General features: G+C 41.8%; 1 protein-coding gene across 1 annotated transcript; it reads right to left on the bottom strand.

The window, feature by feature from the left end:
- Positions 1-17: 17 nt before the first annotated feature.
- Positions 18-9,263, bottom strand: LOC127007374 (iron-sulfur cluster assembly scaffold protein IscU-like). The gene is made up of 4 exons (XM_050878271.1): positions 9,003-9,263; positions 2,511-2,735; positions 812-890; positions 18-643 (listed from the first exon to the last, which is right to left on the bottom strand). Exons 1-4 carry the CDS (start codon positions 9,096-9,098, stop codon positions 555-557), a joined length of 489 nt encoding a protein of 162 aa, XP_050734228.1. The 5' UTR covers positions 9,099-9,263; the 3' UTR covers positions 18-554.
- Between the last annotated feature and the right edge of the window lie 4,715 nt (positions 9,264-13,978).

Genomic DNA, 13,978 nt, shown 5'->3' with positions numbered 1-13,978 from the left:
AAATTGAGATAGCTTCAAAATGTTTAAATTTTTAATCAAATCCAGTTTTGTCATATATACAATATAGAATTTTTGTAAAGCTAAATATTTTCATATGCATTAAATATCTGCTGAACTTAACACCTAATTAGGTAGGCTGTACTGTAACTTAGATGAGCCTGTGACAAAAGATGAATGAAAAAATGGGATAACAATGACATCACACTGTATGTACAATGCTAAAGAGTATCTACAAAATTTGAAACTAAATAATTTTAAGGTATATAATAGATAGGTAGTTTTAAACTTACCCAATAAAAGCTGCAGTTGGTTGGCTAGAAAACTACTTAAGTCATGAAAGTGAATGGAACTTGTGCAAGTATGGTTAAAAATTAATAAAAAGTTGATGCAATCTGGTTGAATTTTGAAACTGATAGTAGCATCTTTGCAATATTCAGGAATAACTTGCTTGTCACGTACATTTATGAGTATTATGACATGATCTTTACAGAATGAATCCATATGTATTTCCAGCTAAAATGAAATATCCTTTGTGGACTCTCCCTTAATACTACCTACTGCTGTTCTTGTTTCAGCTTCTCCTTGGAGGACTGCTTCACCCGGTAGTCACTGAGCGCTGCCTTGATGGCGTCCTCGGCAAGCACTGAAAAAGAGGATGACATGACACCTGGCATACTTCTCATCAGGGTGTGTTCACCACTTCTAATTCCTATGTATCTTTCCTACTAATATTTGTATATCAGGAGAAAGAGGAAAATGTGACACGGCTCTTCTCATCAGAGATGATGATGAGGAGGAGCATAGCACTTACTGGAGCAATGAAGCTTTACTGGGGGCAGCTTCAGTTCTTTGGCAATATCAACATTCTTGATCCTTAATGCTTCATCAAGCTGAAATAATCAGTTGCAAAATTAAATTAAAATTATATTGCATTTTATACAACTTGTTTTAAAACTATACCTAAATCTTCCATACCACATACCTAGTATAGCCAGATAATAACATATCTTGGACTGTGACTACTCTTTAATGGCAGACTGAAGCTTCATCAGTGGCATTTATCTGACCTCTGTACTGGAGCATGCCTCCCAATTGGGTCCTTCACTGAACTGGCCCTGCCAGAGCCAAACATGCGGTGTACTGGGGTCCAGCGAGGCTTAATTGACATTTTTCTGTACCAAACTAGCGAAACCTCAGTTGTAACGGTCACCATTATGTTTACACCAAAAAATCTGAGTGCTGTACATTATTCATGTCATTATAATGAACACTGTTGGCAAAATAAGAGCATTCATCGATATATCCTTCAACACTCCATCCCGTGGTTAATAGGAATGCATGAATGCAGCCTCTTGGGTAGATATTTCCATCATGCAAGAAAAGAAAAGTCTGGCACGGTGCCATGCTCTCAATCTTATAGTAGTGGTGGAAGGTAGTGTTGAAAATTTTGCCACTCAACATTCCTCTGGCTGGCACGCCGCTGCCTCAACACGATAGATTCCTCTGTCCCTCCAATCAGAGTGTGGGAGGTTGTTTACACTGCTGCTAGGCATATCGCATGCTGCCGGCAGCAAGCATTATACTTATTTCATATTTCTAATTTAAATCATAATACACATCTTTAGTATCTTATAATATTACATTTACTATATATGGAACTCTAAAGGAACAACAGAGCATGTGACGATTGTTTATGTGGGAAAAAATATATTTAAATCTCCTATTTCTTGCATTTCCCCATTTCTTAAATACTACTAGTAAGTCAAGTGTCTCTATAACATAGCTATGAGAAAAATTATATGGACGTACGCCGTATGCATATTTTTTTTGGTAGTTCTACCAGGGCCATCAGATGGCAGGTAGAGCTCAGTGAAGGACCCAATTTGTGAGCACTGTTCCAATCAATACTCACATCAGTAAATGACTATATACTCTAGAGCAGGGCTACTAAACTGGCAGCCTGTGGTCAGAATCTGGACCTTCTGAGTGTTGTAGCTGGACGCCAGGGTCCAGGAGTAGAAAAATATAACTAAATAACATGAAGATCCTGGCGATGCATTCTTGCACTGACAGTCAGTCAAGGTTGAGGAAATACACTTGCAAGAATCCGTTGCCAGGACCTTCAGGTTACTTAGCTAGGCTAGATTTTTCTACTCCTGGAGCCTGGGGTCCAGTTACAACATTTATGGACTTCTACATACATCTGAACTTGTCTAACTGGACCTTTGCTCATAATAGTTGAACAGCCCTGCTCAAGAGAGTTAAAATGAGAAAAAAAACCTGTCATGACTATTTTGAGGTATATTTACCAGACAGTTTCGGTGGACACTGCCACCATCTTCACTGGTAAGAAGCAAGAGAGGACAGTATGTATTACCTACTGTATGCTTTACAGTATAAGGCTTTCTTGGCAAATAAATCACAAATTATTACAATTACTTACTGCATGGTGCAGACAAATTGCCGAGCAAACCCAAGGCACATTCTGAAGTGTTTCCTCAACAACTTACTGTCTTCCCCTTGACCCACTCGGTGGCCAGGGACGAGGAGGCTATAGCTGAGCCACAACCAAATGTCTTGAACTTGGCATCGATGATCTTCCCGTCGCTATCCACCTTCACCTGCAGCTTCATGACGTCCCCACACGCTGGAGCCCCCACCAGGCCTGTGCCCACCGTCACATCGTTCTTGTCCATCGATCCAACATTGCGAGGGTTCTCATAGTGGTCGATTACCTGGAGGGGCAACAGCAAATTTACACAGTCAGTAACTCAATAACATCTATTGAAATTCCCTACTCCTGATACTAACCTGCCCAAAACCCTTCTGTAGAGGAGGGTATTCTTGCTTGATACAGGTAGCTCTCGATTTACACGTGTTTGGTTTACGCGTTTTTTAAATAACGCGGGGTCCAAAATCCATATAAATGTTTAATATACACATTTTTTAAATAACGCGGGGCCCAAAATCCATATAAATGTTCAATTTACACGTTTTTTCACTTATATGCGATATTTTACGGAGTGGCCACCAGATGTCTCACGCAACTGGACTCACACAGCGCTGTGGCCACACAGCTGAGCTCAGTTCTTTCCGCGCGCCACTTGAACAACAATACAGTACCCACGCTGCCACGCTACTCAACAATAGGGGTGGGCAGGTACCAGTACCGGTACTAACGGTACCAGCTATATGGTACGGTACCGGTACCAATACTAGCCAGTCGCTCATGGTGTCCCTCATTTCTTCCTCACACGAGTGAGGCTGAGACCGAGTGCCCGAGTGGATATCTCGGTGATATGGATATTTCTCTCTCTCTCTCTCCACTAAATGAAGTGAATAATTATTTTTCGATAGAAACCTACCTCTTATTTGATTTACATTGTTTTTGATTTACGCGACCTCTTCAAGAACACAATACTCGTGTAAATCTAGAGTTACCTGTACCACTTCTTGTCACAGAATCAACTGAATATATTAATTAACCTATCCAGGGGGCTCCACCCCCTAAAATCCCTTAACCCGGCAGCGTCGGCAGACCCATTTTTGGGCTCCCACGAGTCGGTCTGCTGAAACGGAGGAGCCCGTTTGTGGCTCGGCTCAAAACGCCTAATTAGAGCCAATTGTAAATGGTGGCGGCATAGAGCAACCCACCATGCATGCCCTGGGTCATTGTGGTGAGTGACTCATCTTGAGGTGGGCTTATTTGTCATAGGTGGTGCTGTAAGGTCATGGCAGACTGAATTAGTTATCCATACAGTATTCACTTGTCAAATTATCTAAAGTAGACAACAAGTGACTCTCAGCTAGATGCCACGTGTCAGGAGACTGTTTATTTTGTAACAACCACCACCCAAAAAGAATGGAGTTTGAGTAAAAGTAAATATTTTTAATGGCTTTATGGTTATGAGAGGAGTACTCTGATGATGATATGCTCTTTTCTTAGTCTCAAAATGCAGTGTAATGTTACCACTTCTCAACTTTCCCATTGCCGATGCCCACGGGTTAATTTTACCATTTTCAAATGTTATTAATTGTTAGTGTCATTGCTAATTTTGAGAGAAAACATTCAGTGAACACCTACAAGTTCCCCGTCTCATCAATGGTGTACAAAACTGCTCAAATCAGGTGTTTTGATAAATTGCTAATCAACCTGCTTACTGTTCTCCAAATATACCTCCCCCTCCTCCCTCCCCAAACCTGATGATTTCCACAAATAGATATTGAACATTAACCCCTTCAGTGCCAGAGGCAATGATGTCTGCCAACCTCCTGGTGCTGAGCAATTAATTTTTTTTTTTGGCTTAATCACTATATCATGACATAAAACAATAAATATGTGCATTTTGGACACTTCAGTTTATGTTTTCTATGACAAAATGGCTTGTGCAGTTACAATATTAGGTGAAAGTCGATAACCTGGACTGGAACTTGATAATTTTTTAAGTAGATGTGGTGCGAGTTAGTGATGTAGTTTTTTTGGTGCACACACTCTTGTATGAGGTATATCATGAGGTTTTGAGTATATTTACGCACATACGTGAGGGAAGCCATGCATTTAACACATATAGAAGGTGACACAGTGGCACAGATTACATTCAAACAGTGACACACATTTATTGTGTTGTGGCAGTAATAATATTTAAATAACCTTTGACGTCTATAATAGTATTACATTTATGACTTATAACACTGTTCTGTACACTTATATGCATGAATTATAACAATATTGACGACATTCATATGTAAATAACACATGTGACAGTGTTCCCAAATGACGGTAAGGCAGAGACTGACTCGGTGTTCCGGGGGCGCGGCTTGGGTCGAAGGAGGAGGAGGAGGGAGGATGGGATTGGCAGAACAAAGGCCAGCCTACAAGCCAAGCAAGTTTGAGCACACTGGCAACATGCTGCAGTTTTTTAAACTGTGGTCTATATACATATATAGAGACATGGCACTGAGGGGATGGATCGGGTTGCCCGTATATTTACGTACAGACATGGCACTGGTGATTAATAGCAATCAAATCAAAATTCTCAAAAATTAAGTTTCACTCATAATAATAACAATAATAATAACATGCATGTATAATAATAACAATAATAATGATACACACATACATGCACATGTTTGGTCATCACACAGGAAAAAGGATATTAGGAAACTCAAAAGGATTCAAAAGGATTGCAACTAAGATGGTATCAGAACTATTAAATCTGTCATACGAGACTAGATTGGAGGAACTGGGCTTACCAACACTCAAAGAAAGAAGAGACCTGATAGCAGTGTACAGGAACACAAGTGGAGTGGATGTGTTGGATAGAAATGATTTAATTGAGATGGAAGTGAGGAGGCAACTAAGAGAACACAGCAAGAAATTGAGAAAGGGGACTTGTTTAAAAGGCAAAGAAGTACAGTTTTCCATACAGGGGTGTGGATACATGGAATGGACTAAGCAGACATTGTTGAAGCAGGCAGTGTCCAAATATAGATTGGGAGACAGGACCGTACAAGCTTGAGCTCAGGCCCTGTACTAAACAACAAATAGGTAAATACACATATTGAAAATTTAGGACTTAAATCCTCACATGACCATGCAGAGGGCAGGTTCTGCCTCTGCTGGAGTTGAGCTATTGCCTCAAATGCCATACTGACAATGGCATATTGTGAAGCATATTACAAGTTAGACCCCCTGATTTTAATCTAACCAAACCAAACATTACCTTCTAGCCCCTCCTCCCAATCCCAAATCAAGCCATTTCCCCAGGAAATGATTACAAAGATGAATAGTATGACAAGATACCCGTCAGAAGAAAATGTCAAATTCTGCAGTGCGATGGATATAAAACTAGATTAATACCAAATATTCTGGGAAATATAGTAATAAGAGATTAGAGGCAGCCCTTGTTCTGGTAAATATCTTTAACTTCACCCACCACACAATGCTGTATGAAGCTTTATTTCTGGTAATTTTTGATGCGTTTATTGTGAATTGCTAATTATTCCCTGTGAAAAATACTAGTTGCCAGAATTTTGTTCCTCCTCTTCCACTTCCATATTGTCATTTTGACACATAACAAATATCAATAATCCTTTCACATCAGAGGTGTTTGTAGAAAGACATGAAATGCACTTGACCAACTGAAGCTGGGGGGTACCAGTCACATGGACATTTTAGTTTCGTTGATTTTATGGTAAAAATAAAGTTGGGAGAATAAGCTGTTTGTGCTTGGCAGTGGTGTTGATTTCTTTCCCATTCACCCTTTGAGCCTGCAGTGAGAGAGAACCCTATAACGCAGCACAGGGCCAGTGTAACATCTGAGTTACCAGTTTACCTTCCCCAGGTTTCATCAGGTACCCACTGATCTACCATCCCAAAAGAAAGGATGAACAGATGGGTGGACTGCATGCTGACTGCCCAGGCCAGGATTTAAACCCAGGCCTGCAGATTCACAGCAAAGAACATAACCACTGCAGCGTGGAGGCAGTTATTGATCATCCTAAAGAGATGAATTTGGTCTTATTGTGAGATGACGGTATTTGTACTTTATTATATTTATTATCTGTAAAGGAGAACATTATCTGCAAAAGTGAATGTGAAAAAAAATATAAGATGGACAACATGCAATATATGCACTTTTGACTTTAAAAATCTATTAATAACCTGTTCAATAAAAAATAAAAAAACTTTTTTACTTCACAAGGCCAGCTAAGGTCTGCCCACTGGCTGGGCATCATCCTTATAGTGACCCTTTCTTTTAAAACATTCTTGTAATGATGGCCAAAGTTATCATTAGCACCTCTTAGCCTCAGAAGCTGATGACAGCCAAAGATGTCATTGGTGTGTGAAAGGGTAATAACAAATATCAATTACATAAAAAAAAAAAATAAATAAATAAAATAAGCATCATCCCCACAGTACCAGAAAAGAGGGAGGCGGACTCTGCTGCTGCCAGAGGTGAGTGGCCGCCTCGATCGGTGCCTGCCATACTGACAAGTGTGTAGCAAAGGTGTACGACAAACATTTAATGTACCGGTATATTAATAAACTTAACAAATCTAACCAAACATAACATCACAACGTAATGAGGGGGGCAAGATCTCCCCTTAGTTTAATCTAACCAGCAAAAGAGGTGATAGAACAAGTATTGGCATCAGGGAGGGAATGTGGCCTAGAAATTAATAAGCAAAAAAGCAATATTATTATATTTAATATGAAAGAAAAACCTAATGAAATAGAAGGTATAAAGGTTAGCAACAAATGGAAATACCTATGAATAACTGTTAATGACAGCAGAAACTTATTCAAACAACAAAAACAAATAATGCAGGAAAGAGCGGTAAAAATGGCCAACCTAACGTACTCCGTAATTGCTAGAAGTTGTGCAAGATTAACAACAGGAAAGGTGTATTGGAAAAGTATAGCCCTACCAGGAATCTTATATGCTGCAAATGTGATTGATTTTAACAAAGAAGAAATACAAAAACTGCAAAGAATAGAAAAGTGTAGGAAGGAAAATACCGGGAGCACCTAGCTACACACAAGAAGCGGCGTTAAGGGGAGAAATAGGAATTTCCAGCATGAAGGGAAGGATAATGGAGGGGCAACTGAAATACTTGCAGCACATATTGAGAGGGGAAAGTAACAACCCCCTAGAGAGGGTGGTTGAGGAAATGAGACTGGAAAAGAGGAAGAATAAATGGATAAAGGGTTTGTTGGAGGACAGAAGATTAGTGGGGATCAGAGGAACAGCAGTTAGTAATGCTAAAGTTGGCGAAAAAGTGGGACACAGACAAGTGGAAAAGCACCGTGCAAGAAAAGGAAAGTTTAAAGCTGTAAAGAGTATGGAGAAAAGAAATTGGAGGGCAAGAGGAAATATATGACAACAGTGAAGAGTCGATCATTATGTTTAAATGCCATACAAATAGATAGATAGGGGATAGAAAAAGATTTAAGAATGAGCCAATAATCTGTGTAATGTGTGGAGCTGTTAAAGAAGGCTTGAACCACTTTTTGCTGCAGTGTGATGCTTATAGAGAAGAACGGGGGAAAAATTTAATGTTGCAACGACCCTATGACGAAGATGAAGAAAGTATAATCGGAAGACTCCTTTTTGATGAGCAAGTGATTGAACAAAGTAAAAGAACGATTTATAAATTCTGGGAAATACGAGAGAAAAAGATGAAATCAATATAGTGAAGCTAAATCAGATATAAGACCCACACCCAGACCACAAGTCCACAAAGACCACATCATGAAGTGCCGATTCAAAGGCAAGACTTCCGCAATCTACCTGAACCTGAACCACCTAACAATAAAGGTTTCCCCCTTTGTTCCCCCACAGGTTTAAATGATAAATAGTTCAAGATAACAGGATATAGTGAGTAATATTCACGAGAGGGTAGCCACCTCTGGCAAAGTTAAAATTTACATCATGGATTCTTCTTTAGACCCTGAATGCAGTGCAGGGTAATGGTGGAGATTGACTCCGCACCTACAAAATATGATATTACGCCTCCATATTATAGTTAAGGGATGAAATACATGTCCCTCAACCATAATATGAAGGCGCAAGTACTTAAAAAGTAAAGAAAAAGGCCTAATCCCCTTCCCCTAACGATCTTGGGGAACCTGTGGGAAATCGGGGTTGTTTGGGTGGGGGAGCATGGCTACTCCAACCGAACTTTACACAACCTAATCTCTAATGGGGGGGGGTTGCTGAGCCCTGCGCATTAATATCCAGATCCAAGAAGTTTTGGGTCCTTACAGATTTTGGGATGAACAACACTGTAGCTACCAGAAACTTCTTGGATTGGACTTGTAACACGGCCCTTAGTGTCAAACGACGCACTCTGATGGGTTGAAGGTTAGGCAATACGCAATTACCCAAGTCACTGTTCCTTGCGCAACGTCAGAACTGTCAGGGTGTCTATATCGTGGCCTTCCTCTACAACTTCCCCCCTGGCGGCCCGGTGTTCCAGGTGCAGGGGGAGGCACTCACCTTCTCGTGGTAGGCGGCGGCGGGGGCGGCGACCCTGGGGGCGGCCCGGGTCTGCAGCAGGGGCAGGGAGCGGGAGAGTGTCCGTGCCAGAGACATGGTGGTGGCTGCGCGCTCTGTTCAGGCTGGGCAGTGTTTCCTGGTTCTCCGGGCGGCTGATGAGGGAATTTTCACTGCTGACCAAGAACAAGCGACGCACTCCACCGGCAGCAACGACGTCACGACTCACGACCCTGAAACCAGTGCGGGCTAGTGTTGCGGTCTGGGTCTTGGGCTCTTGGCGGAGGGTTCGGAGCAGCGGTGCCAAATTATCGTACTCATCGCATTGATTGATTGATTGTTTATTGTTGCAGGTAGATTGATTGATAGTTTATTATTGCAGGTAAACAACAAGGGAGACGGGAGGAACATGCCATCCCAACCCCCAGGCAGGGCAGAATGTGATTATACAACTAGTAATACATGAGTAGGTAGCACCATGAAACTGATTGATTGATTGATTGATAGTTTATTATTGCAGGTAAACAACAAGAGAGAAGGGAGGAACATGCCATCCCAACCCCCAGGCAGGGCAGAATGTGATTATACAACTAGTAATACATGAGTAGGTAGCACCATGAAACTAAAAAGATACAATGGTAGGAATGAATGCACAACAAGGGAGGTATTTTCGTAGTTTCTGACCGATAACTATAGCAAAAAAGCACAAAGAAACATCAGTAAGTAAGAGTTTTAACGCTAACTTCAATAATCTATCGTCATTTGTGTAGGTACGAGAGTTTGAGGCTTAAAAAGGATGAATACAATGTGGTGAATACGATAATCTGGCAACGCTGGTTCAGAGGTCACAAGTAAAATGTAAACCTCGGAATAACGTGAACCTGGCCATATGATATTTTTTTGGACACATCAGCTTGTTATCTCAGGCAGCTTTTATCTTGTTTGACTTTGGTAGGATTTCACGGCCTTCCCACCATTGCTAGATTATCGTACTCAGAGCATCGGATTTACCAGGTTTTGACCCATAACTATTGCCCCCAAACACCAATAATTAACCATTTTACCAATAACTACATATGAATCTAGTTACTGGGGTGGAGAAGACAGTTTTTTGGTCGGAAATCCCCAAATCAGTAAACATGGGAGGCTGAGTACGACAATCTAGTAATTTTGGGCCGAAGCCGAGCATAGACTCTTTGGTTCGGAGCGCATGAAAATTACTCTGCGATGGTACATTCTACTTATATAGTCTGAAAGGATAAATATAGTAATAATAGTGTGAGAATATGCAGAAGAGAGGATCAGGAGCACCTACGAAGTGATACAAGTCAAAAGGCACATGATAAGCTACCTTCACACCAGCAGCTCGACAATAGTTAGCATTTTAATGGTCTTCACCTTAATTATTTTTCCCTCGTTTCCCATAGTTGGTAGATAATTCCTTGGGGTGTTGATTGTTAGACGGGCGGTATGAGGCATGTATCTCTCAGCAGTTTTAAGATTTAACGTTCTGTGCTCTTGTTCCATGTAATTATATACTGCTATTTCCGTTCTCTATAAGCTAACTCCGTGCTTCTGAGTATAGACCTTTATGCCTACTTGTACCTTCTATATATTTAAAGCATAAAAAGCAAACTCTGTACTGCCTGGGGGTTGGGATGGCATGCTCCTCCTTTCTCCTTTGTTGTTTTACTTGCAACTGTAACGTTCCGAATGTGAGTGAGCGAGAGGGTATGCAAGTCAGTGAGTAACAGAGTGAGTAAGTGTAAGCGAGTGCGTGAATGAACGAGAGAATGTGAGTAAGTCAGTGAGTGACAGAGTGAGTAAGTGTGAGCGAGTGGGAGCGTGAATGAGTGAAAGAGTGAATGAGTGAGGGAGTGAATGGGTGGCTAAGGAATGTAAGTGCGTAAAAGGTTATGAGAAGATAACACGGCGAGCGAATGAGCGAATATATAAACGAGACTTACTGAAATCCCTCATCTCAAAGCCTCGAACCCCCTAAGAAACCAATAACTAGTTAGTTAGGTAGGTAGGGTTTGATTGTAATGCCGAGAGGGAGTCACATGAAGAAGGGGGAGGAGCTTAGCGAGGAGCAAAGGCGAGAAGGCGAGGGCAAGGAGACCCACGGGCCAGTGAGGAGACAAGCACCACTGCAGCAAGAGGCAAGCTTGGGAGACGTGTGGAGACGAACACCACTACAGTAAGGAGCGGCAGCGAGAAACCACAGAGAAGCGGGCTGGTCAGAGAGGTGTCCATCTTTCCTCTCAGCCCCCGACCCAAACACCACCCACGGCCTGCTGTGTGAGGCGGGCTAGTCAGGAGACGAGCAGCAGGAAGCAAGAAAGGCAGCGAGTTGGAGTTGAGTGAGAGAGGTGTCCATCTCTCCACTCAGCCCCCCGAAAACCACCACAAACCAACAAGAGGCGGGAAGAGATCGGGCCCCCAAAACACTGCCCCGAGCCGCCCGCCTCTCCACACCAAGTGGCGCCCGCCTCTCCACACCAACCGGCGCCCGTCTGTCCATCACCAGGACCGCCCATTCCCATCGTGGACGTCCCCTGCCGAGCCCGACGCTCACGCCAGCTCCTGCCTCTCCTCCTCCAGCAACCAGAGCTAAGCATTACGAGTATTTCCCCAAATCTTCCTTGTGCCGGTAGCTAGTTAGATTAGAGGCATACAGCCTGTCAGTCATTCATTTTAGTACTCTGCTAACCTTTAAATTAAACTAAATACGTATTTATATAAAACCTTACTGTGAATCATTTGTAGCCTGTTTTCCCGCTCGTTTGAGATTACTGAACACTTACACACGCCCCCCCCATAGTATATTATCACCATCCATTTTCTTAATATTGTCAAAAGTGGTTCACACGGAAATCCTCCCACCTTCCGTAATTAATCCCACAACAAGTAACTCCCTTCTGGTCACAAACCTCGGAAAGAGTGTTCACTTGTCCTGAGGCCTTACCATCCGGGACCAGCGCTCGGGAATATAGACTACTACCATGCTACGACATTCAATCACAACTATCACAACCATAGTGGTCGTCAAAAAGGGATGTAGCGACACTCATAATTAAGACAATAGAGATTTAAAGAACTCTACCTCTACGCAACAATGAACAATCAATCAACCAAAAGCAATAGCTATAGATGGGCCAGACCACTAATAGGCCAAACGGAACACCATATAGCCTTTTTATTATTCTGGGGTCATTTTCACTAAAAACGACTACTTTCCTGCATTTAAATTCTTATGAGAAGCACAGTCTCCATTAACGCTCACTCACTCACTCTCACTGGAGAGGCGAGCGCATATAGAAATCTGTGAATAATCGTTAAAATGATAACTACGATAGTGTTTGTTACTCTCTGTATTCACTATTCAGCAATATTATCACTTTATCGGTACAATATGATTCACACCTGCGACTGATATATAAAAGGAAGAAAGTCATTGCCAAGAGATAGGAACTGTACACAGGGAATTGATAACTAAACCTGACCACAACGATTATTACTATTTTTTTTTAAATGAATCAATTAAGTTTTGTGTGTGTGTGTCCTAGATATTTATGGCGCTGCGCCTGTTCCTCGCTAAATGAACATCGTAAAAATTGAACAGAATTTAGTGAACTTGGATGTCAATAGACCTATATTATCGAGGCTTTTTTCCAATCGTCCCAATGTCAGTATATGCAAATTTGAGCGAAAAATGAAATTTTAGTATTCCTACGGAAAATAACTACTGCTCCAGCATAATTACGATCGCTTGAATCAATTAATAAATGTCCATAGCTACAAACTCACTATTTTTTTTTTTTTTTCATGCAACCATATTATGAGGGGGGTCCCGTGGTAGAGTCTCGGCCTTGCGCTTCGGCAGGGCACCTGGAGCGTATGGGTTAGAGACCTATCCTGTGCCATGAGGGTGGAAAGGTGGGCTCTTTCAGACACCCTCAGCCCCGTTGTTGGGCCTCCTTGAAAGAATTGGGTATCTCTCTACCAGCCGCCTGGGGGGTGGCGCGGCATGCTCCGCCTTCCTCCATTGGGGTATATCCCCAACGAAATACCCCAAAAAAAAAAAAAAAAAAAATGCGATGGATGTCACGCGCGTCTTGTAATCTGTCGTGAAGGTTAACTTACTTGCCCTTTATTAACATGCCATAACACCGTTGTTCCTCCTCTCTCTCCTCCCTTCTTGATAAATAGTACTCAACCATGCTGACAGTAGTTATGTAGTTTATCAATCATTACACTGCGTATAGTTTATCAATCATTACACTGCGTATAGTTTATCAATCATTACACTGCGTATGACGTTTGGTAATATATCGATACATTCTCCTTTGTTGTTTTACTTGCAACAATCATTCGATCAAGGGCCGTTGGATACCCTTAACATATTGTCAAATGGTTATATAAAAGTTCTAATGGTGTATGTGATATCTAACTCTATTCTGTTTTAGGCTTCCCTTTCTGAATACCTGTTGAGGGATGCTAATTACAAATAGGTGGTTAACCCATTTCACACAGTACTCTTCACTGATTTCCCAAGCTCGGGGCAAGAATATAGGGCCACTTTCTCAGTTCGCCATGACGGCTGGGTTAGTGAGCCCCCAAACAAATAACAGGGACTTCGAAAATTTCTTGTGTAGTGTTTAGTGTTTATATTTAAGTTAAGAAAGTTGAGGAAACCATACGGAAAATCTCTTGTGTAAACTATCTGATGTTAGTTGCATCCAAACCCTAACCATTATGGAGTGTAGATTGAATAGTTTGCTTCGGGCTATTTCAAAGACACTGTGTTGGACTATGAAACTGACTTGAGTTGCAGTGAAGGGATAAGAGTATTACAATACTTGCTTACCAATGATCACGAGGGTTTTGCAGCGGTGAACAGAAAGAACCATTGACGAACTGTTCACTGCGCCTCCCCTGAAGTCCACCTCTCCCGCAGCAGGCAACCTTCCCACACG

Source organism: Eriocheir sinensis, chromosome 35, assembly GCF_024679095.1.
Source record: "Eriocheir sinensis breed Jianghai 21 chromosome 35, ASM2467909v1, whole genome shotgun sequence".
Classification (NCBI taxonomy): Eukaryota; Metazoa; Arthropoda; class Malacostraca; order Decapoda; family Varunidae; genus Eriocheir; species Eriocheir sinensis.
This window is presented reverse-complemented; position numbering and strand designations above follow the sequence as displayed.